Source organism: Marmota monax, unplaced genomic scaffold (assembly GCF_021218885.2).
Source record: "Marmota monax isolate L192 unplaced genomic scaffold, Marmota_monax_Labrador192_F-V1.1 WCK01_AAM20220418_F8-fsc00039, whole genome shotgun sequence".
Classification (NCBI taxonomy): Eukaryota; Metazoa; Chordata; class Mammalia; order Rodentia; family Sciuridae; genus Marmota; species Marmota monax.
Window position 1 is genome coordinate 4,331,455 of NW_026693602.1, and position 24,860 is coordinate 4,356,314.

General features: G+C 37.6%; 1 protein-coding gene across 4 annotated transcripts in view; it reads left to right on the forward strand.

The window, feature by feature from the left end:
• The first annotated feature begins 763 nt into the window (after positions 1-763).
• Clgn (calmegin) overlaps positions 764-24,860 on the forward strand; it is a 41,070-nt gene continuing 16,973 nt past the window's right edge. The window contains exons 1-5 of one of the 4 annotated variants that reach the window (XM_046459576.2): positions 764-1,038; positions 11,609-11,761; positions 15,097-15,170; positions 15,782-15,840; positions 19,135-19,276. In XM_046459576.2, coding sequence (XP_046315532.1) covers positions 11,618-11,761; positions 15,097-15,170; positions 15,782-15,840; positions 19,135-19,276 — 419 coding nt within the window. In that variant the 5' untranslated portion in view covers positions 764-1,038; positions 11,609-11,617. The remainder of the gene's footprint in view (positions 1,039-11,608; positions 11,762-15,096; positions 15,171-15,781; positions 15,841-19,134; positions 19,277-24,860) is intronic. The other 3 variants (XM_058584054.1, XM_046459575.2, XM_046459577.2) reach the window with 3 other exon arrangements.

Here is a 24,860-nt window from a genome sequence, read left to right on the forward strand (position 1 = left end):
GGAATTGTATACCTAGGATACATTAGATGAATGGGTAAATAAAAACTCTAATGGAACGTTGCCTATTATAGAAGGAAAATGAGAGTTAGAAAATCACTGATCTAGGCAAGTATTGTTGATAGTTCCTAAACTCAGGGTAGAGAGAGTGGAATAGTAAATTTAATGAAGAACCAGATATTTACACATCTTCAAAGTTTGTTCACACAGATTACTTATCAGTTACAAATGGAGAGTTGGAGCTGTACAGAAGGGAAAGTATTCAAAATTAGCACCACCAAGAAAAGGCTCAATGGGCGTCATGCGTCTCAGGTAAATTCTTAATAATGTTGTCGAAAGAAACGCAGTGTTTCATATATAATTTATTACATTAGCATCTAATATATATCATACACGCCGATGAAATAGCAGGCCTTCCTGCTGATAACAATCACAGCTCACATCTTAAAATACAGAACTCTAGAAGAAACCTAGAATGCTAATCTAAACCTGCTGTATCTGTTAAGGGAGCACCATCCAAAAACGTGATGTACCTAAAATTCAGGATCCAATTATGGTGCAATTTACATAAAATTCAGGGCCCAATTATGGAACCTACTGTTTGCCCAGAGATGCAGGCGCCCAGGATCCGCTGTCTCGGAGCGGCGCGGCGCGAGCCGGGGAGGACGCGCTTTACTGCGGGCTCAGGGCCCGCGGCAGTTGAGCGCCCAGGGGCAGGTGAGCGTTCCACGCGCTTGGGACAGCGGCCGCCTCGCCGCCGGACGCCGCTCGCGCATGCGCGGTTAGCAGCCGCTGCTGGGCGACTGCCGGCGGGATTTGTCTGGGGAGACGCGGAGACCGAGTAGCAGCGAGTCTGGACACCTGAGCTGCCACTGCTGAAAACTGGCCCGCAAGACAAGTGTGTGGGCATCGGGCCTCCTTCCTGCCGCCGTGCGCTCTGGCTGGGGTGAGGATCCCAGTCTTTGCTGCGCCCCAGGGTGAGGGTTCCTGGGCCACACCCTTTTCTTTTGCGACTGGAAAGGCTGAACAGGTTAGGGCCAGGTGAGGAGGTGGATGTTGAGGTGGAGCATGGGGGTGCAGCTAGCGCTGCTGTTGGGTAGGTTCTGGCGGCCTCGTGGGCACATAGGCCAGCTCTGGGCAGAGGGAGTGGATGCCACCTCCCGGTGGTTGGGTCCTCTGGAACTGCTGTGTGCACCTGCTGCGCTGGGGCAGGCGCGGGCAAGGCCAGGTGCCCCGCGCAGCCAGGCCTACCCCTGCGGGCTTAAGTCCGTTATCCCAGCGGTCATCCTTCCTGCCCCGTTCCACTCTCGAGCACCGAAACGCGCCCCCACGGAGAGTAGAGAGGGCCCGGGGGGCGCTGCTCGCCGCACTGGCTGCTCCTCCTAAAAGCTCCAACAAGAACAAACTTGGCTTAGCTTAATCCATCCCACCTCCGTAAAGGCGAAGGGACCCAACCCTCGTGGTGGAGGTGGCCAGTGACTCCTTAGATACGCTTCGTGGATCCCAAAGTGCGTCACTGGGGACCGCGCGAAGGGGTTGTGTTGAATCCAATGAAGCCCTAATTACTGGAGACTCATTATCTCCTAAAGCCTGTTTACTATCAATCAGACACTTTAGCTGAATTTATTAATAGCATCTTCCCAGGCAACAAGGGAGAGGCGTTTGCTTGGGATTTTAAAGCAAAAGACAATAAAGTTCAGGAGCAGAGAGAGAAGGTAAATAACGCCTCCTTGGGAAGAAGTCGCAAATTAGAGCGAATTTATACTGAAACTTTCTGATGCATAAAAATCAGCAAAACTTCACTTAGTATTATGTTTTTGCCTGTTTTTAAGATTTTATATCACTCTGGTAGCCCTCCTTTTGGTAATTTTAAATTTGACTTATTTTCCATGTGCAGTTTTGCCTTAGTATTTTCTTGGTCTGATTTTACAAGTCACGTTTAGACTTTGACCCCAGGTTCTTTGAAAAATATACTCTAAATTCTTCGTCTCACTTATCTTGTTCATAAGGTTAATTATTGTGTGTAAAGGATGTAGGTGTGTTGGTGGGTCTGTAGATATTGACTAGTGCTGTAAATGAACTTAATAATGTGTTAGTGCACTGACTAATAACGTTAGTATTCTTAATTTGAACACTGCAACTGTCAACTCTAATGGAACTTTAGATCATCTAGTTCAACCCTTTCCCTACACAAATGAGAAAACAGGCCCAGAGCAGTTGAATCACTTGCCCTTTTAATAATAGAGCTTGAAACTTGGTGCTATGGTGTCAAGCTCAAAAAGTGCTTTATGTCATTGAGTTGAGTTCTTGAAGTGACATGACAATGAAAACTTTAAATTATAGGCAATTTTCAGACACCACTCCTGGTGTATGCCAGCAGTGGCCAGTACCTCAGTCAGCTATATGACTGAGTAACAGCAGAAGGACTTCTCATTTAGAAGAAAACATATATATAGGTGGGGCATGGCAGTGCCTGCTTGGAATCCCAGTGGCTTGGAGGTTGAGGTTGGAGGATCATAAGTTTGAGGCCAGCCTGAGCGACTTGCACCTAGTCTCAAAGAATATTTTTAAAATGGACTGGGGATGTAGTTCAGTAGTAAAGTACCCATGGGTTCAATCCCCAGCATCAAAAAAATTAAAAAAAAAACATATAGAAGGAAGTGTATGTTAAATAGATGAGTGCTGAGAATGAAAGAAATGAGTCTTAGAGTGGATTTTATGCTGAAAACTCTCAAGAACTATTGGCTATTTTTATAAACAGGTTATAAATGAAGACTTGTGTTAAAAAAATCATACAAGAAATGAAATGAAGGCATAAAGTGGCAACTTACTAATACTGTTCAGAAAAGATAGGTTTTAAAATTAAGGCTGTGGTATAAAAATAGAGATATTCTAGGGGAACTCAGATGGCTTTATTTACCAATGATGTAGGAAATCAGCAAGAGAAGACTCTTAGGAAAATGGTACAAGCGACAGATTTGGTTGACTAGAGGTGCTGTTAATAGGAGAAGGGAATAAAAAATGGAGAAGCAGGTTTTGGAGGAAAGAACAAGTTCAAACTATTGGAGATTTGGGGACATCTTTGTGGAGATTCATTGGAATTAAAGTAACCTCTGAACTGTGGATAAGGTTTAGGAATCTTTAGCTAGCTTTAGGTTGAAACCAAGAATATATATGAAAGCTTGAGAACACAGACCCCTAAAGAATACCAACATTTCAGAAGATTAGAGAAGGTGTCCATGACAGATGCACAGAAGAGGGAAAGAGGCAAGAAGGTGTACCATGGAAACTGAGGGCGGAGAAGGTCCAAGGAGGCGGCAGGCCATGAGGTCAGAAGGGTGAGACAATAGTGATCTGCAGAAATGCTCCTGAACTTGACTTGTTAGTAGCAACAGTTCCAAAGATAAGTTTCAGAGAAGCAAGAAATAGAGTATAGGAAGAATATTAATTTTGCCTGCTGCCATAACACTGCCACTAATTCACTGCAGCTTAAAGCAACACAGTTTTATTTTCTCACAGTTCCATAGCACACAAGTCTGACACAAGTCTCACCAGGCTAAAAACAAGGTGTCAGCAAGGCAACCTTCAGGCCAAGGGTTCAGGGATGATCTGTTTCCTCACTTATTGAAGTTGGTGGCAGAATTCAGTCTCTCAGGTTGTAGGACTTAAGGACCCTGTTTCCTTGCAGAGGGCTCTTTCTGGTTTCTCAAGATCACCCATGCCCTTGACTCAATGGTCCATTTCTTTCATCCTCAAAGCCTCCGGTGGTAGGTAGAATCCTGGCCTCTCCCTCTTGAAATCTCTCCTCCCTGTCTCTCTCTCTCTCTCTCTCTCTCTCTCTCTCTCTCTCTCTCTCTCTCTGACTTCCTTTTCCACTTTGAAGGGTCCCTGTAACTACACTGGGCCCACCTGGATAAGCAAGGCCATTCTCCTTGTTTAAGGTCCTAATTTGCAATCTTAATTCTTTCTGCAAAGACCCTTTTGCTGCATGCAGTTACATTCCCAGGGACCCAGTGTGGACATCTTTGGGGGACTATTTTTCAGTCTGTCATAGAAAGTTAGAACTATTAGCAGTTAATGTAAACAGTCTTTCTAGAAACCTAGTTGCTAGGGAAAGGAGACACCTACACGTTTAGATTATCTAGCATGTGATCTGCAGTTCTGAATAGTAAGCTTTACTCTTTACTCCTGAATTTTGAACTAAGAAATGCAAGTATCTGCCTAAATATCCTGAAATTTGTGTGAGCATCCTTTGTGAAATTTTAGAGTGCCATACAAATATAAGGTAATACAGTGGGAGTGTTAGTTTTTATACGCTTTAAAGTCTTGGATGTAAAAAGACCACATTACGGCTAACTAAAGATGTATGTATAAAACATAATTTGGATACTCATCAAATTACAGCTTAAAAAAATAAAACTCACACTAATTGAAGTGTATGTCTAAAAGACGGAACACAATAAGAAACTATTTAACCTTGTTCTTTATTTTGTAGGCCAAAACTTTAGTGCCATTTAGTGAGGATTAAATATTGGAATCTAACCTTAAAGGTTAATGTTCTAATCTTGGGAATGTGGATTGTGAAGCTAGACCTAAGTTTGAGTCTTGTCTCTTCTGTCTGGTAGCCTTGTGTGGCCTTGCTAAAGTGCTAATCTCCCTGAGCCTCCCTTCTCTTATGTATAAAATGGCATGTTAATATGAACCTTCATCATAAGGTGCTCTAAAGATTAATGTGCTGGAAACACAGTAAGTACCCCAAACATCACTTCTTATTCTCTTTTGTCCTTGGCCCAGGGAAATCAATCTGTCCTTTGCTTCTGGACTTTATATTCCATGTTCTCAAAGAGGCTTGTCCTGACCACCCTTCCCCAATTTAAGTTCAATTTCCTAATTACCACAACAATCACAAGTTCTTTACTTTTCTGTTACTATGATAACCATGGGTATTTGTTTATCCTCTACTTTCCATCCTGGACTATACACTTTTAAAATCAGGAACCATGTATGCTCTACTAATTTCTGTAATTGTAGTGTCTGACATAATGCCTGACATAATTTATCATCATGAATATTTTTGTGTATTTATTTTTATGTGGTGCCAAGAATTGAATCCAGTGCCTCACATGTGTGTGAGGTGGGCGCTCTACCACTGAGCTGTAGCCCCAGCCCCATCATGAATATTTGTTCAATGAGTTTTGTTCTGCACTGACTGACCTCCTCTGAATTTTTTAAGTGAAACATTAGCCAGTGAGAAATAACGAAATTCCTGGTACACTTTATTCTGAGTGGTGCTAGTTGCTTCTGTGAAGCTATCTACATTTCATATCAAGTCTGCAATGTCTTTGGAAGAAGCTGTCTCAGATGCCATTGTTACCTGTCCCTTAGTCTCGTTTGTGACCTTCAAAGTCAATTTTTTGTGTGCCCATTAGATAGATAATTCCAAAAAATAACCTCTAATCTTGGTAAAAGTGTGCAATATTATTTGTATGATGTGATACCAAATCATTTTCATATTTTTTTTGTTTAAGGTCTTTTAAAATAAATAATGGTCGAGTTGTGGAAATGTGGCATGTCTATGGCAAGATGAAAATTCCTCACATTCAGAGATGTTTCTTCAAAAGTGTAGATTGCAGTTTAAAAATATGGTTAGCTCCTCTGTTATTATGTCAGATCATAAAACCACAAGCTTTCTGGACCACTGTTTTCTCTTAATACAGAAATGCTTTCACTTATTTAAGAATACCCCCAAATATTAGAGGGCCCCCTAGTCTAAGCTTTGACACAACTACTTATCTATAATAAACTGTTAAGATACCTCTATATAAGGATTAATTGCATACATTTTTCTAAGAGTTAATTTGTAGGAAAGGATTTTTTCCCCAAGGATCTTGTAGGCTTTTATAGCTCCTTTTATTTCTGGTTTTCCTCTAATTGCCTAGAAACCTTTTGCTAATTTTATTGCTGCAGTACTACTGCAGCAAAAAAATAATCATCCTAATTGCTTGCTTGATACCGTCCCATCTCCCTCCTCCCCCACCCCCTTCATCATTCATTCTGTCAACATTTATGTGCTCCCATTTGTCATGTACCAGTGTGCTTTGGGACACTGTGAAGGCAGAAATCAGAGTGTTTTCTGGTGAGCTTTTATTTGTGTCTGTTTTGTGTTTTGTAAGTTGTCTCATGCTGCTTTTGGGGAGCCATATAAAGTAGTATAAGTCCTAAATAAATAAGCAAATATATCATCATAATGTTTATATAAATATAATATCTTGCACATGGTGCTACCTGGTGTTAATTCAATTTTCGTGCTTGGGTAAGGACTATGAAATAGTAATCCTATATCCAGGTTTGTATCTCTGATAATATCACTCTCTGACCTTCTGGGTTTCTCACTTAGATCAGATTCAGACTCCTTTGGTTGCTTTGTAGTACTTTGTTGCTTAAATCTCAAGAAGTCTGTGTTTCAACTACTATTTTTGTTGTTAAGGTTATTTTTCACTTTCTGCTGTATTTCTTGAGGTATTTCACTTGTTTCTAGGTCCTTCCCACTTAGAAGAAAATGCCCAGTGTCATTTATAAGCATGTATTAGATAAGAGGTAACACTCAAATAGAAAATTTTTAAAATCTCAGACACTCAGCACCATTTCTGGAGTCTGGTGTTCCTGAGGAGTTGATGGCTATGTTGGTTAATGGTATCTGTTGGCCTGACTGGGCCTTGACTTACCCAGATATTGATCAGACATTATCTTGGTGTGTCTTGTGAGGGTGTTTCTGGATGAGTTTGAAATAAAACAGAGTGCCCTCCCTAACCTGGGTGGCTGTCTTCCAGTCGGTTGAAAACATGGATAGAGCATGAAGGCCGACCTTTCTTCCAGGAAGAGATATTCTTCCTGCCTGACTGCTTGACTAGGACCCATACTGAAACCTTGACTCTTCTTGGCTCTCAAGCCTGCTGGCTTTCAGACTGGAACCTAAACCATCAACTCTCCTAGGTCTCAGGACTTGATGCAGGCTAGAACTAAGCTGTTTTCTCTTGGGTCTCTAGCTTGCTGTCTTTAGATCTTGGGACTTCTCAGCCTCCATAATTGTGTCAGGTAATCCTATATGGTTAATCGATGCATCCTATCCCATTGATTTGTTTCTCTGGAGAATCCAGACTCTTAAAATGGCTCTCCATACCACCTTGACAGAGTATAGGAGCACATAGTCATTTCTATGGATTCATGCAAAGCAATCTATAAGATTCAGTACTTTTTTATAATAAAAACAAGCATCAAACTAGGAACAGAAGGAAACTGCCACAACATGATGAAGGCCACATGTGAAGGCCCACAGTGACCCTGGACTTGGTGGTGAAAGACTGAAAGCTTTTACTCTGGACCTTAAGGAAAACAAAAGACTTGGGCCCTTCTGCTCAATGGGGTGTAAGTCCTAACCAGAGAATTTAGGCAAGAAAAAGAATTAAAAGGCATCTAAATTAAAAAGACGTAAAATTGTCTCTCTTTGCAGATGACATGAATCTTATATGTAGAAAGCCCTAAAGATTCCACACACAGAAGACAAAGACAAAAGTAATAAATGTTAGGACTAGCAAATGAATTCACTAAAGTTGCAGGGTACAAAATAAATACCCCCAAATTAATTCATATTTGTACACTAATAACTAAGAAATTAAGGAAACAATCCCACTTACAATAGCATCAAACAGAATAAAATACTTAGGAATCAACCAAGGAAGTAAAACTTGAAAACTATGAAATACACTACTTAAAAAATTTAAATAAATGGAAAGACATCCACATTCATGGAGTGGAAGGCAATATTGTTAAGATATATGGGTCAGTGCAATCCCTATCATAATACTAATAGCAGTTTTTGAAGCAATAGAAACATCTATTCTGAAATTCATGTGAAATTGCAAGGGATCCTGAATAGCCAAAGCTATTAAGAAAGAAGAATAAAGTTGAAGGTTTCCTACTGCCTGATTTTGAAACATTTTATAAAGCTATAACAATCAAATTAGTGTAGGACTGGCATAGAAACAGTATTGTAGTATTCCCTATCATCAGACCTCTCAAGGTTTCAGGAAGACCTGACAGTGTAATTAAGAAACGAGAGGTGACAAGGCTTAGTTGTGTTTGGAATGGAATGACACATTGGCACCTTTTGTGATAGATACGAGCTTTGTGATCTAATTCGTGTCAGCCAGAGCATCATTGAATAGATGGGTTACTGCAAATTAATTTATTAGAAACCATTAGGTCTGAACAATAACCTTGGACTTGGCTGGGCAGTGGTGCACACCTATAATCCCAGCAGCTCAGGAGGTTGAGGCAGGAGGATCATGAGTTCAAAGCCAGCCTCAGCAATTTAGCAAGGTCCTAAGCAACTCAGGAGAACCCTGTCTCTAAATAAAATACAAAATATGGCTGGGGATGTAGCTTAGTGGTTGAGTGCCCCTGAGTTCAATCCCCAGTACCCCCCACCAAAATAATAACCTTGGACATTTTCTTAAAGGAGACTATTATCCTATAGACTATTATCCTACAGAATGCTTTGTGAATGATTACAGTACATTTTAAACATATTTCATGTCCATAATAAAGTAGATAGAACCATTTCTGTGTAAGTAACTTCTCAACATAATGCTACTCCAAATTTTTTAAATTCCCTAGAGGTTTTTAAATGTATTTTATTGCATCTGTATGGTTTCTTATGCATATAATAATAGAGCGGTATATAATGGAAAGAGAATATAACAGTATACTAGCAAAAAGTTCTGTATTCTAATCATGTTTTTCACATTTTTAAGAAAACTTTGATCAAGTTTTTAAATTTGTTTTCCTGGGCTGGGGCTGGGGCTGAGTGGTAGCACACTTGCCTGGCATGTGTGAGGCACTGGGTTCAATTCTCAACACCGCGTATAAGTAAATAAAATAAAGGTCCATCAACAACTGAAAAATTTTTAAAAAGTAAGTCTGTTTTCCTTTTGTAGATTAGAAATGTAATACCTGTGCTATTTTAATAATACATCCTGTCTACAAAAATTAAATTAGCTAGTCCTTTTATGTAAATGTAAGATCATTAGACTTTAGGGGAAAAAAACCAAACTTTGAAGGTCAAGCACTTCCTGAGCCTTTTCTGAAGCATCAGTACTATTTCTAAGGGAAAGTTCAGAAGAACTGGCCTACAGAGAATAAGTACAGCGGATGCTCTAGATGAGTTAAAGCTAGAGTGCCAGAGGGCTCACCCTGGTTACCTCCCTTGCTCTCTGCCTGGCAGGCTGTGCAGCAGAGCTCAATCAGAGCACTTAGAGTGCATTTTTCAACAAATTAACTGTTGGAAACCTGAGCATTGTTCATTTTAAAAGAGAAAATGTGGATCTATAGTAATATTAATGTTCATTTTTAAATTATTATTACTATTAGATTATGTGTTTCTGTTTTACTTAACAGCTATTGCTAGCAAATCACACAAAACACCTTTTATTGCATTATAATAAACTACTGAAGACTTAGACTTTTAGAACAATGAAGCTTTTGGGTTAACAATATGCCATTTGCAAATATCCTATTTTCTCTGCCAGTAAATTGAAAATTAAGAAACTTTACTGTTGTTACTCAGATTGATCTCCTAATTCCTATTCCAGTTACACCTCTTTTATGATTGAGAGAGACCAAATGCCCCTTACAAATGAATCAATTTTTCATGGGTTGACTCTTGTCTATGAAGAGGCAGTATTAACATATACTTGAGTATAGAAAGCTCCTGTAAGGTAGAGTGTTTTTGAGAAGGTACATTTTCAAAGTAAATTGTAGTGGCATAGCCAGTATGTGGAAGAAAGCAAGTTAACTGGCCCATACATTAATGTAAAGTTTTGATCTCATTGAAAAGGGTTTTTATCACTTGAGCTAATTAAGAAAATGCTTTATTTTAATGCTTAATTTGCATACCATCAACTTACCTGTTTAATATGTGTAATTCAGTGGGTTTTGGTATATTACCATTACCTATTCCAATACTGGAACTGTCCATCACCCAAAAAGAAGCCTTGTGCCCATTAACCCTCCCCTCAACCCTTCTCTAGGCAGTCTCCAATCTATTTGCAAACCCTACAGATTTGCCTGTTTCTTCCAAGTGGGATCATACAATATGTGGGGTTTTGTGACTGACTTCGTCTACTCAGCATTTGATGTCCATATATTTTGTGGCGATATCCTTACTTCATTTTTATTGTAGAATGCTGTTTCACAATATGCTATTCTAAATATTATCAGTTCATAAGTTGATGGACATTTGGATTGTCAGTTCATAAGCTGCAGGACTATTTGTTGGATGGACAGATAGTTTCCACTATTTAGCTAACATGAAAAATATTTTAACATTTGTATACAAGTTTTTATGTGGACATTCAATTTCTCTTGGATGTGTAGGAGTGGAATTGCTGAGTCATAATTGTCTTTTAGCTTTTTTTAAAAAAACTGCCACATTATTTTTCCAAAACTATTGATAACATTTTAAAGTCCCACACTCCTAACAGTGTATGAGTTCCAATTTCTCCATGTTCCCAGTAGTTGTTATTATCTCTTTTCTATCATAGCCATTCTGGTGTGTGTAGAGTGTTTTCTCATTGTTAAGCCTTTGTTTCCTAAGCAAACCCATATACATCGAAAGGTATGTTCTGAAGGGTCTAAGAGTGCTAACAATTACTTTTTAAAAAGTTTCTTTCATGTTGGCTGTTAACTTTGGAAAAAGAGTAATGTATCTGAATTCTGGATTATCTGGATGACTGGAACTGTATAAATCAAAGCCTGCAACACTGCATCAATCTTCACATTTACTTGTTTGAAAGTCTATTTGTACCAAGAAACAAAACTTGAATTTATGTGCTAATGGATGAATAGGAGGATGTAATTATGTAACTCATGTACTTCTGCCACAAGTCAGCCAAATTGTGTTTGTCTTCTACTCATCTCAAAGCCATAAGGAACAGAAGTTTTGCAATATTGGAACAGAGGAATGGTCGGATAATTGCGTAGTCACAGAATTATAGGAATGGTGAATGCAAAAGAACATTCTTTATAGTGGACAGCTTGTTGGCAGCAAGGCCCAGATTTGTCTGGTCTTTTAGGTATTATTTGATTCTGGCAAACATTCCATTATATGTGTGATAAAAATTCTTTTCCTTTAGCTTCTGCTTAAATGTAAATGTATATTAGTTTTATAATTATAAAATTTCCAGTTGTCTATATACACTTAAGCAGCATTATAATAAAACAATTTCAGTGAACATTTAGGAATCATAGTTTTTCATATTTTTAAGGTGGTCTACCTATTATTTAAGTTTGAAAATCATTATTACTTGTATCTTTAGATTTTGTGCTATTGACTCTTTGTTTTTAGAAGAAGATCGCAGCAATAGAATCTGCTTGCTGGATAATTTGAGGTCTGTGTCTTATTTTCAAAGTAAAATTTAAATAATTTTGTTGATGATTGGTTTTAAAAGTTATCTTAGAATAAAGGTAGTATTAAGGAGAAGTCATTTCTTTCTACAATACTTAACATGAATCTTTTATAATTTTGTTTTATTTTCACTGATTAATTTTATAGGTAGTCAGTATGCATTTCCATGGCTTTGGACTATGTTTGGGTCTTCTGTTCACCTCACTCAATGCAGAATTTATGGATGACAGTGTTGAGGTGGAAGACTTCAGTGAACATTCAGAAGAAATTGATGTTAATGAAGGTGAACATTCCTCAGAGGTAAGGTTATTGAGAAATGAATTATGAATTATTCTTTTACAAGATGCATAGAAGTGACTGGTCTCTTAGGATTCATCTCAGTTCTAAGAGTCTTCATTTTCCAAATAGATAGAAAAGCATTGCTTTTTCCTGACTATCTTGTTGCTGTAGTTTTTAAAGTGCCTACATAAACAGAAATTAATGTGACTCCTAGTATAGTTTTGTTAAATAAATATGCAGAAGGTTTTTACTGCCAAAACAGGAGCTCATCACTGGTTGAAGAGGACCAAGTACTTCAGCTAGGAGTAAGGTTATTGTAAGTTTTATTTCTGACACTGTCAGTGAAATAAAGGGTAGTATAACATGTGGTCTTCAGGAAGTAAAGATTTCTTGGAGGAAGAAAATGCTAACAAGGAAGGCGAAGTAGAAAGGAGAGTGAAGATGATCTGGGCCTGCGGGAAGACTGACCCACATTTCTGCCTCAGCATCTCTGAGATGTGTGCTTTGAGGGGGCTGCTAATGGGAGTCTGGGGACTGGTGTCTGACTATGCAGAAGAGCATTCCCGCCGCCGGGCAAGGTGGCACACACCTGTAATCCCAGTGACTCAGGAGGCTGAGGAAGATTTCACGTTCAAGGCCAGCCTCAGTAATTTAAGGAGACCCCAAGCCTCTTAGCGAGACTCTGTCTCAAAATAGAAAATAAAAAGGCCTAGGGATGTGGCTCAGTGGTTAAGTGCCCATAGGTTCAATCCCAGGTACCAAAAAAAAAAAAAAAAAGAAAAAGGAGGAGGAGAGGGGAAGAGGGAAGGGGGCAGGCGAGGGGTGGGAAGGGAGGAGGAGGGGAGAGTGTTCCTGTTGGGGAATGTTCTTGTGACAATTGGAGCTGTTTAAAGTTTAGAGAAAGCATTCATTGTATCATCTTCCTATTGTGCCAGGCACTGGTTCAAGGCTAAGGGAAATAATTGTTTATAGACATCTTTGCTTCATTTCCCTTTATTAGGAGTTTTGTATTTTTAAATGTAAGTGTTGTTTAGCTATTTAAAGTGGATATTCTGCTTGCCCTCTTAAATTTTAAGCTCTGTAAGGACATGTCTTTGAAAATCTAGTTCTGTGACCAGCAAATAAGTGCTTGAAGGGCTACAGGCTGACTTAGATACAGCTACCATAGGGGTCTTTGGAGTTCAGGCTTTAAAGAAATTGACAGACACTCACCACATCTTAACTATATTTGGTGATAATCTGAGAAGATGATAGGAAGTGGGAAAGAAAAATTGTTAAATTTGTTTTATTAGTACATTATAGTTGTGCATATAATGGAGTTTACTTTGACATAATCAGACATGCACGGAATATAGCTTGCTTCACTTCAGTCCCCAGGACTCCCACTGTCCCTCCCCTCCACCCTCCCCATTCCCTTTCCTCTACTGTACTGATATTCCTTCTATTTGTTAATTATTTTCAATTGGTGCTTTATACATAAATGTGGAATTCACTGTGGTGAATTTTATATATATATATATATATATATATATATATATATATTCCTATGTATAAATAGCATAATTTGACCAATTTCATCCCAAAGTTCCTTTCTTTTCCTGTCCCCCCACCAATCTCCTTCTACTCCACTGACCAGTGGAGAAAAGTACAATTTTTTAATGCTTCTAAATTTATAGCATGAGTAATTAAGATACATAAAGTATAAATAAAGGGCAAAACAAACTGCTGGTGTTTTAAGGTCAATCTAAGAAAAAGAAGCCTCTTGAGAGCAACTAAGAACTAAGCAGGGAGGAAGAGCATGAGGAAAAGATTAACATTAAACAGAGGCGAGTGGTGGGAGGGAAAGGGAGAGAGAAGGGAAACTGCATAGAAACAAAAGGAAACCCTCAACGTTATAGGAAATCACATATAAGAGGTTGTGAGGGGAAAGGGGGGGAAAAACAAGGGAGAGAACTGAACAACAACAGATTAGATAGAGAGGGAAGATGGGAGGGGAGGGGAGGGGGGATAGTAGGGGATAGGAAAGGCAGCAGAATACAACAATCACTAATATGGCATTATGTAAAAATGTGAATGTGTAACTGATGTGATTCTGCAATTTGTATTTGGGGTAAAAATGGGAGTTCATAACTCACTTAAATCAAATGTATGAAAGATGATTATGTCATGAGCTTTGTAATATTTTGAACAACCAATAAAAAAAATGTAAAAAAAAAAAAAAAAGAAGCCTCTTGTGACACCTATGCCCATTTAACCAGTCTACAAAAATATAGAGAAAAGTGAAGTTATAAATGGGTAAACTTCATGGAAAATTAGCAATTTTGGTAACTGAATCTTGACCCTTTCAGAAATTATGTGTTTAATTAATGATATTCTTCTTTTAAACTGATAAAAAACCATTCTACTGTCTTTACAAGGGATAGGGTGAAAATAGAAAAAGTACCTCTGCACCCTTTTCCCTAATGGCTGAGAGGAGAAATTTTATAGCTAATCATACAGACAGAATCCAAAAGTTGGGTTCATAAAGTACCAGATTATCTATTACTTTAGGCAAATTTTTATCCATTCATCATCAATTCAAGTTATGTTTTGATAATCTGTCGATCACCTAATCTTTTAAGTTACTTTGTTGGCACAGTCTGTGTCGTGTGGAAAGGGGACTATGAACTTGGGGCCAGTCTGTGCCCATTCGTAAGCCTCTAGCTGCCCGTGTGACCCAGGGCAAGTTGCGAGGCTCTTTCCTAGAGTCTCATCTTCCGTAAGTGGGCACCACAGCAGCACTTCCCTCCAAGGAGCCACCTGTGCCACCGCATGCCCTGTCCCCACCCCATCAGAACAGCCTGCGTTTACCTGGCACTTGAGACAGTGCTTTGCTGATGGCCACTTAGCAATGCTGCCTCCTTCTGATTTGTCTCTTCTTCAGGGTCACAGCCTCTGACAATGGCACCATTATCATTTAGTCACCTACCAGTGAGATTTAAGACTTAGTTTTAAACTAGTCTAGACGTTTACTAAGCTTTTCAATTTATATGCTTTTTGTTTTGCTATTTCCTTTGCTTCTCATGACTTTTATCCAAAAATAATGTCACTTATCAGAATCCTGAAACCATTCAAGTGTGTCCCTACGCCTTTCTAACTACCCCCCTTTTCCCAGTGGATGCAGAGGTCAGTGGGTCTTGTCACCGTATTCTATTCACTTGTATTTTACCATTGCTAGGATTCAGTCTTGAGATCAGAGCCGTGCCACCTCATCTCCATGTTACCTTTATATGCATCCTGTACTAGGTTCATGACTAGATAGATTATCTATTTAAAATATTTGCAAAGATGTGTAACTTTAAAATTCTTTTTTTTAGATTAAATATAAGACACCACAGCCTAAAGGAGAAGTGTATTTTACAGAAACCTTTGATAGTGGAAAGTTAGCTGGGTGAGTATTCACTCAACAGAAGGTTTTCCTTGATTTGATTAGTTTTTTGAAGTCATTGGTTATTGGCCTATGAGAATTAGACCTATTATAGAGCTATAAAAAATTTTACAGGACTTTATTTGACAGCTTAAGCTAATATTCAAGTATTTTTGACTGATAAAATGTTTAATTTGTATAGTTATTTATGCAGAGAAAGATACAAATAAATTTTGAATGTAAAGAAAAAACAAAACATTTCTTCATTTCCTAGAAAAAGATATTAAAATCTTAAGTTCAGAGTACAAATTGGAGTAGTTACTATTCTGGCCTATACAATGGTAAACCAATGAAAGTTAATATTTATTATTTTTTTCTGAGGTAAATAGGTAATTATTATATTTAGCCCCATTTTATAGGTGAGGAAACTGAGGCTTTGTGATCATACAGTTGGCTAATTGCAGATTCTGAATTTGGCCTGACTCTAGGCTTGCAGAGTCAGTGTAAGTATTCATTATTTTTGAATGAAAAGGGACAGTGTTGGATAATCTTTTATGTTTCTAATATGCATTTTGTCTATAAAATACTAGTTTTATTTTGAATAAATAAACATGTGTTTTCAACTTTGTTTACAGATGGGTCTTATCAAAAGCAAAAAAAGATGATGTGGATGCAGAGATTTCTATATATGATGGTAAAATATTTAAATATTTGATATAACCACTGAGATCCAGAGCTCACTAGCTTTTAAGATTATATTGTCATTAAATTATTTGGCTAGAGGACCCATCCTGCTTTGCCATAAAACGTCCAGTTTTTTTATTTTTAACTCATCCCTTTTCAGTACTTCTGGAAATCCCTTTTAAGCCACAGACCAGTTTTTTTTTTTTTTTAATCTCAAACAGTTGAATTTTCACTCTATTGAAGTTAGTCTTAAATCAGTTATTACCCAGACCACAGCTGTTCCCTACACTGTTACCTCAAGCTTGGGTACACCTAGATCAAGTTCTAATTTATGGCAAGATTCTCCTAGTGAGTGCCAGTCAGAGGCTAATAATGTGAGCTACAAGGTACATGGCTACTCATGGATCCCAGGTCTCCAGCCTACATCCACTATCACAGGATCTCTGATAGCATCACCGTTGGCATGGTTATAGAAAGAACTGTCCTGCGTGCAAGGGTCTCCTTTCCCCCTAATAAGACCATCCCAGAGAATGACAAAAGAATTCCCTGGAGTCCACAACCAGCCTCCTCAATTGTGGTGTCCTGAGGGAAGATCAGCTACTTTCAAGGTGGCCGATAATGGAATTTTCACTCATCATACTTCCACCCTGATAGGCAGGTATATGAGAACAAAACCAGTAAGGGTATGTGTTGGATATCAGCTGTCTACTTCCTTTTTATAGTTTTATTTTATTTTAGTGGAGGGTAAAGATCATGTCTGTGTATCATCCTTTGCTCAAAGTGTTCTTCATTCCTGCAAATCCTTCCTGGTTTTATGTGTTTATATACTCCAAAAGGGGTACCTCCATATGCTCAGAACAAACAATACTGCATTTGGTCCATTCACAGAATAGAATTGTTTCCTCCAGGGAAGCAGTGAGTCTGCAGAGGTATCTGATGCTTCCTAAAATAAATCCACATAAACACAGGGTACATTATCAAACAGAGTGCTTGGTCTCATACATCTATGTTTAAATACTTTATAGTTTTTTCCCAGAACATTGAGTTAGTATTTGCTTCATCTATGTATTTTGTAAGAATCCATTGATGTAGCATCCCTAAAAATTAGATGTGGTCCTTCTTGAGGGTAAGTTTAACTGTCTACTTACTACTTATCAAAACAGCTTTTAGTGTTTAGTTCCCCCCTACCGCCAGATTAAAATTAAAAACAAGTAAAACAAAACATTTTCTTAGCAGCCAACTTTAACCTGTTGTCTTATTAAATATTCAAGTAAATAAAAAATTTAACAAATATATAGGTTCTCCTGGGTGTGAAAATGCAGATTGCTTATAAATAACTCACAGCCACCTAGAAATGACCATACTGAAACATGTACAGGGGTGACTGAAATAGTGGGTGACATTGTTTTCTGTGTGTATTACTTTACTGTTAAAAAATTAAGGGTTACTGAAAAAAATTACACTACCATATTAGATATAGCCAGCCTGACTTTTTTTAATGTCTTAAAAGCAACTTTGAAAAATGTGGAGTCTTAAAGTTCCAGGTTCTAAAGATGGTGTTGGGTATTGATATCAGTGGTGTTGTCTACACGGTAGTTGATTGATACCAAGATCAGGTTGTTTGGCAGACTATTTAGTATTCTTAGTATTTAATCAGAGCTTCTATACAACAGCCCCTGAATAAAAAATCACTCCAGGCTTTTCAGCAGTAAGAAAATCTGTACAAAACATTAAGTTTAGAGATGAGAATTGTGCATTTGGGGAGACTTATCCAAGAATTTCAGATTTTTTTAAAAAATATGTAGATGTTGTAAATTCTAATTCTTCAATTAACCAAATTTTGGAATGTCTTATAAAAAGTATGTACAGTTTTTGTGAAATTTTATTAACAAGGGAATTTATACTATCTAGTATTTTCCAGAATTTAGGTAAACAATGTGGTTAATAGAGAGTTATTGTTTAAATTGGGGAAAACCTCTTGTCCTTTGTAGAAATTACCTTGTTTTTAAAAGTGCTAAGTGATACATTTTTCATAGATGCTAAATATACATACATAATTACAAGAAAAACAACATAGTTTTTAAAATCTTTTACTATCACCATCTTGAAAAATCCAAAAGTTGTTACTTCTTAATATATGACCTATTTTGGTGGACTGCAGGGAGGAGGGTTAGTAATAATATAATTCATTGTTAATGAGAGAGAATAAAACCCAAATAAATTTACCTTTTAGAAGTAAACTATCACCAAATTGGGGATGATGAAAAACCTAAAAACTTTTTTTAAAAAGCATTTTTAATAATACTAAAAGTGTACCCAGCAGTAGACCAAAAATCACCTTTTTGATTCATAAAACTTTTTATTCTTACAATTTTTTTAGAAAGAAAAAAAGTAACATAACAAGCGTTAATGATTTCAAAAGTGCCCACTAATAAATATTTGAGTTGACAAAATATTGGGAAAATAACCAGTTTTTGCTGAATTGACTTAACAATATCTTTTATTTTAAAAACCAAATAAATGTATACACATTAATATAGGTGGGCTTTCTAAAGTATTAAAATGGAGTCCAGCACACCAGTTTTGGGCTACAGATGGCCCACGTGGCTTTACATGTAGCGCAGTCCCTTGATCTGAAGGCAGGAGCCAGTCTAGACTGGGAAATCCCAACCCAGAGAGGCCTGACAGCTTTGCCAAGCAGCTCAGTGCTGATCTTGGGCTTTCTGCTTTCCTGAGCTGTTTGGCACTGCCTGTGAGGGGTATATGTGAGTTAAGCATACTGATTTCAAAGTGAAATTTAAATTCCTGCAATTACTACTGTGAGCAAGTAAGGTAGCTGACAAGTACAGAGCGTTTCAAAATATGCTAATGGACTGAGTCCACGGCTGGTACTAAATTAAGGATGCTCTTTATCACATGCAGTTTTCAATATCTCATTTTAAAAATTCAATGTTGATAGACCCTGTGAGACAATTCATATTTCGTAATTCTTCAAAAAAAAATCTGTTAGAGAAAAATCAAGCTCATCCAGCTTTAGAAGTGCCTTAGTCAGATACTATAGTGTTTGTTATTTATTAGATTTCACAGTTCTATCTAACAAAATGAAACCATTCTCTAATAGGAAAAAAGAAAAGAAAGGGGAAAAGGCCGGTGTATATGCAGCTATAAATGTTATTTTTTTTACCTATAGTTTGGGTTTATTTTTCTCAAATCATCCTTCATAGAAAAAATTTGTTTACGACTGCTATAAAATAATTCTTAAGTCAGAATTTTCTGTTCTAATTTGCTTTGCTTTATTTTTTAGGAAGATGGGAAATAGAAGAGTTGAAGGAAAACGGGGTACCTGGTGACAGAGGATTGGTATTGAAATCTAGAGCAAAGCATCATGCCATATCTGCTGTGTTAGCAAAACCTTTTATTTTTGCTGATAAACCTTTGATAGTTCAGTAAGTTTTATTATGTTTTTGAATACTTTTTCAGAATTTGTATTAGTTTGATATAATTTGGCATCTGAATACAGCTTGGACTTTTATGCTTGGTATAATTTTTTTTTCTTTTTCAGTTTAGTTAAGTATACAAATCAACATATACCACATAAGCACACTTTTTCAGTATAAAGCAGGTTAATGATAAAATCATGTACAGTAGTAGTCACTACTAGGCAAGTACAAAAATGTCACCATGAAATATAGTGCACAGTAAAATCACCATTTTAATTTTGTTTTCTTTAAAGTACTTGCTACATATTTGAATTATATATATGCACATATAGGTATGTATGTTTGTACATATATTTACCTCAATATATTCAGAATGGAATCATTAATATTGTTGTTAAGCCAATGATAAAGGCAGAAAATCTATTTTTTATTTCTTATATACATGACAATAGTAGAATGCATTACATTTATAATTATCCATGGTATAAAAGCAACTCTATTTTAAAAGAACGTATGTATGTAGATCAGCATTTTCCACATCATGTCGACAAAGACATTCTCCTTTTGTCCAGTATGGACATAACCATGTAGCTTCCTTATGTACTGCTGCAAAATTGGGCAAATTCCTCAAGTTGTGTCACCTGTACTTCTATGAAACCAAAATCTATGCAGACAATTGCAAAACACATAATATTCAAATTCCAAAGAAAAGGAAATACATAAATGTTCTTTGTGTGTTATATCAGAAAATGTGGCTGTCCAAAATTAATTACAGCATAAGGAAATATTAACTGTAAATTATATAGTTCAGAATCTCTTCAATTCTCTGTGAGCACGTCAGAGCTATTTCTACCTGGTGTAATTAAATGCTGTCTTGTGTTTTAGACATTTTTGAAAAAATGGCATTTGGTGTAATTGGCTTACTATTTCAGTTGTGATGCTTTGGCTGAGACTTTATTAAGAAATTTTAAGGGACTTAAAGGTAGTAATGTTAAAGAATATATGACCATTAATTGAACAAATTAAAAATATTATTGCAGATACTTATTGGGACCCATATTTGAGCTTGGTATTATTCAGAATTTTGTTCATTTTTTCCTTGAGAATTTTCAGATAATTTTATTCTCTTAAAATGTAAGTGAACTGTAATATCACTTTCTATTTTGACTCTTTGTGGTTTAAATAAATGACTAAGATAAAAATTGTAAAATTTAACTTCTCCAGAGTAAAGTAAATCAAATTTAGTATTTTCAGCATGAGTCACTACTAAGCAAGTACAAAAATGGCAGTTTATAAAATTAGAAGTTAAGATTAGAAAATAAGTCTGAAATGTTACTAAAAATATTGTGAAGTGCTTGTTCTGCAAGAAGAGAAGGAGAATCAAGAGTTGAATAACCTTCATATGCTTAAAAACAATTAACAGTACAGTGTTTGTCTTCTCTTAATATTGATAAAGTCAAACAGGCTAAATAAAATGAGGAAAATTTATATTAGTAGTATAAATACTATGGACTTATTCTGTCTCTGTATTAGAAGGTGCTTTTCCCAAACAGTGTACATGTAATACCAGTTGAGCATCCCTGATCCAGAAATCTGAAATTTAGAGCTTTTTTTAACCTGTTTGATTACTTATTCACCTGATAGCAATTTTGTAAATGTTTTCTCTTCTCAACACTTTTTTTTAGTTGTTATGACTGTACATGTTTATGGGGCACAGAATGATAATTTGATATCTGTATACAGTATGTAATGATCAAGTCAGGTGATTTGCATTTCCATCTCCTTAAAAACTGATCATTTCATCATCTTGGGAACCTTTGAGCTGCTCTCTTACAAATCATTGTGAGCTATAGTCACCCTACCATGCCGTAGAGCACTAGAACTATGCCTCCTCTCTAACTGCATTGTGGTCTCGTTAACCCAATTTCCTTTTGTCCCCTACCCAACTTCTATTTTCTATTTCTGTGAAATCATCTTTTTAGCTTCCAAATATGAGTGAGGAAGGAAAACACACACTTTTTGTCTTTCTCTACTGGCTTATTTTGTTTAATATAATGTTCTCCAGTTGTATTCATGTTGCTGCAGATGACAGGATTTTGTTTGTTTGACTGATATCCCCTTGTATCTCACACCACATTTCCTTCATCCAGTCATCAGCCCGTGGATGCCTCAGTTGATTCTGTGTCTTGCCTGTTGTGAATAGCACTGTAGTAAATACCAGAGTGTAGGGGTCTCATGTGGATTTCATTTTGTTTGAATGTGTACTCAGTAGCCGGAAGCTGGATCCTGTAATTCTACATTCACTCTGAGGATCACCATGCCATGTCCCATAATGCCTGTACTAATTTACATTCCCACCAACAATGTATCAGTTCTCTGTTTTCTACATCCTCATCAGCATTTATTGTTTTTTGTCTTTTTTTATAGTTGTTCTAAATGGAGTGAGGTGATATTTCATTGTGGTTTTAATTTGCATTTTGTTAATGATTAGTGACAATTAGCATTTTTTTCCTATGCTTCTTTGTCATTTGTATATCTTCTTTTGAGAAATCTTTGGTTTGGTTTATTGCTCATTTTTCAATGGGATTATTTGTTTTTTTGCTCTTGAGTTGGATAGAAAACCTTTGTAAGATGTCTAGTTTGCAGAGCCTCTGAGTTTGATATAATCCCGTTTACCTATTTGTGGTTTTTTGTTTGTTTTTGGTAAGTGCTTTGGAGTCTTATCAAAGTCATTACCTGAACCAGTGTCTGGTGGTGTTTCCTATGTCGACTTCTGGCAGTTTCCGAGGCTGCAGGCTGAAGCATAGATCTGCCACTGGACGAAGAGCATGTTCATGGGCAGGGCACGTGGTTGTACCTCTAGTTTCCTCAGGTCATGTGGGGTGAGGCTGCCTGTCAGCCCAGGCTGGCCTGGGAAGGCACCTCATGCTGGGTAGTAGAGGTAGAGTGTCTCTGAGTGTCTGAGGACAACGTGGGGCCTGGGCTGCCCTCTTGGGCTTTAGAAGGCACAGTGTAGCACTCCTGGCTGTAGGTGCAGGCAGCCCTCAGTTTCTGAATGTTGTGAAGTGGGTTAGGCCACATCAGCAGGCCTGGGGGTGATGCTCTTAAATATCTGAGAACTGTGTGGGAGCTGAGTTGTCTGGTGGGACTGGGCAGGTGTGGATGGTGCTCCTGGCCCAGGGCAGGATGCTTATAGGTGTCCATGGGCTGCACTGGTGCCTTCTGGGCCTTGGCTGGCCAAGCTGCTCGAGATAGGATGTCCAGCTGCTTCCTGAGGTGGAGGATGGGTGGGCCCTGGCTGTTTTCCTAGCTTATGGTGGGCAAGAGTGCTTAGGGAAGACTTGTCGGTGCTTTCCAGGCAGAGGGTGAGTGGGCAGGGTTGCACATGGGATCTGTGGTTCTGTAGGTGGGCGGGATCTTGAGGTGGTGCTCTTCATCAGAAGCCTGGCATTGAGGGACAATGTGATCTGGCTCTTTCTGTGTGGTAATGACGCAGTGGTGGGGATTCTCTGGCAGTTCTTTAAGCTGGGCTTTGCCTGTGAGAGCTGCTAGCAGCACATAGCAGGTGCCCTTAGCACTCGTGAGCACTGCTGGGGCCTCCTGCTTGCCCACCTTCTCCTGGCTGAAGCCTCTTTGATTAATGGTTGATCTCGTTTCTGCAGACTGAATGGTGAATGCTCTGTGCTTCATTCCCTGACCATCTTAGGTCTCTACCACGTACCTTCTGCATCCTGGCACTTTCCTTTAAACACTCCAGTGAAATAATAGCTATATTTTTTGTTTTAATTTTGGTAATGTGTGTGTGTGTCTGTGTGTGTGTGGAGAGAGAGACATACTAGGTGCCTTTAGTCAGCCACTTTCTCTGAAATCCAAAACTTGTTGAGTACTGCTATGACTCTCAAAAAGTGTCAGACTTTGGAGCTTTCAGATTTCAGATTTTCAGATTAAGGATGCTCAACAGGTAAGATCTATACAAATATTCCCAAACCCAAAAATATTCCCAAATCTGATTTTCTGGTCCCAGGCATTTCAGATATTCAACTCAAATGTGTTAAATGATCATAGAAGTCTTGAAAACTTAACTATCTTAATTTAAGAGTTACAAAATATATTAGCCCATTAGATTTTTTGGGAAGTTCTACATTTAAAACCAAACCAAACCTGTTTTTAGCATTAATACTGTTTCCTAAACATGTTTGAAGGTATAAATTAATTTTACCCTTAACGATAATTACTACTTCATAAAATAGTTTTGGAAATGATTGTCCAAAGAAATTAGGGTTAACATATACACTTTCTTTTTTTTTTTTAAAAAAAAAAGAGAGAGAGAGAATTTTTTTAATATTAATTTTTTTTTTTAGTTTTCGGCAGACACAACATCTTTGTTTGTATGTGGTGCTGAGGATCGAACCCGGGCCGCACGCATGCCAGGCGAGCGCGCTACCGCTTGAGCCACATCCCCAGCCCAACATATACACCTTCATATGTTCTTTCCTTGAAGTTTAGTAGCACTCAAACTACATGATATATGTACTTTGCTGGTCCTCTTATTCATTGTGAATTATTTTTGCTAGACATAAGTTAAAGTTGAAAACTCTTGAAAATCTGCAGTATAAGAAATGGACAGAGTGGGTGGGCTTAGGCATACCAGGAGCAGAGCTCTGTTAGCACTCATGTGGCCAATCAGAGAACTGTTGTTTTCAGTTCTTACTTTCACAGAGCACCTTGCCCTGAAATCACCTATCAGGAAGCAATGTCTTTTTATTTTATTTTATTTTTCCTGAAAATAGTGACCTTTTAGTCATATCATGTCCCATGTCTTCTGCTTTATAGTCTTCAAAGGCACAAGTTCCTTGAAAAATATTTATCAACTATTATTTAAAATAGAGACTGTGAGGAGAAAAAAATAAACCCTCCCTTATTTTAAAAATGAGAATAAATCACTTCTAAAAACAAGCAAGTAGCTGTCATTGTGCCTGACATCCCATAAAGGTTGTTACAGTCCGTGGTGGGATAGGTATGGGCCGTGTCCCATGTCATAGCCGAGCAGAGAGATGCTCAGAGCTTGAATAACTTGTGCTTATCCAGGGTGTCACTAGAGCTAGTGGCAGAGTCAAGAATGATGCTAAAGTCAAAGTATATGGTGGCTGGTCACCACACATGCCTCTAGGGCCAGCTACTCAGGAGACTGAGGCAGGAGGATCGCTTGAACCCAGGAGTTGGGGGCCAACCTGTGGAGAGATCCTGTCTCCAAGAAGAAGCACATGCTTCTAATCACTATTCTAGACAGCTTGAGAAATAAACCACAGTAGAAAGTACAGGGAGAAATCACCCATAGTCTGGAAAGTCAAAGAAAATCATTTTAAATTTTGCTTTCTTCTGTGCTTTTTGATATAAATCACACTTAAGTGGACTTAAACTGTTAAAACTATATGCTATTATTTTCCATCTTTTTGTCATTGAATTTTCTTGAGAAACATTTAAGCTGTAATAATTTATTAAAATTACCACTGTTTCCTGTTATTTCTTTGGTTTTCATCTTTTTAAAATTTATTTAACAAAATCATAATCCTTTTGATTTTTACTGTTT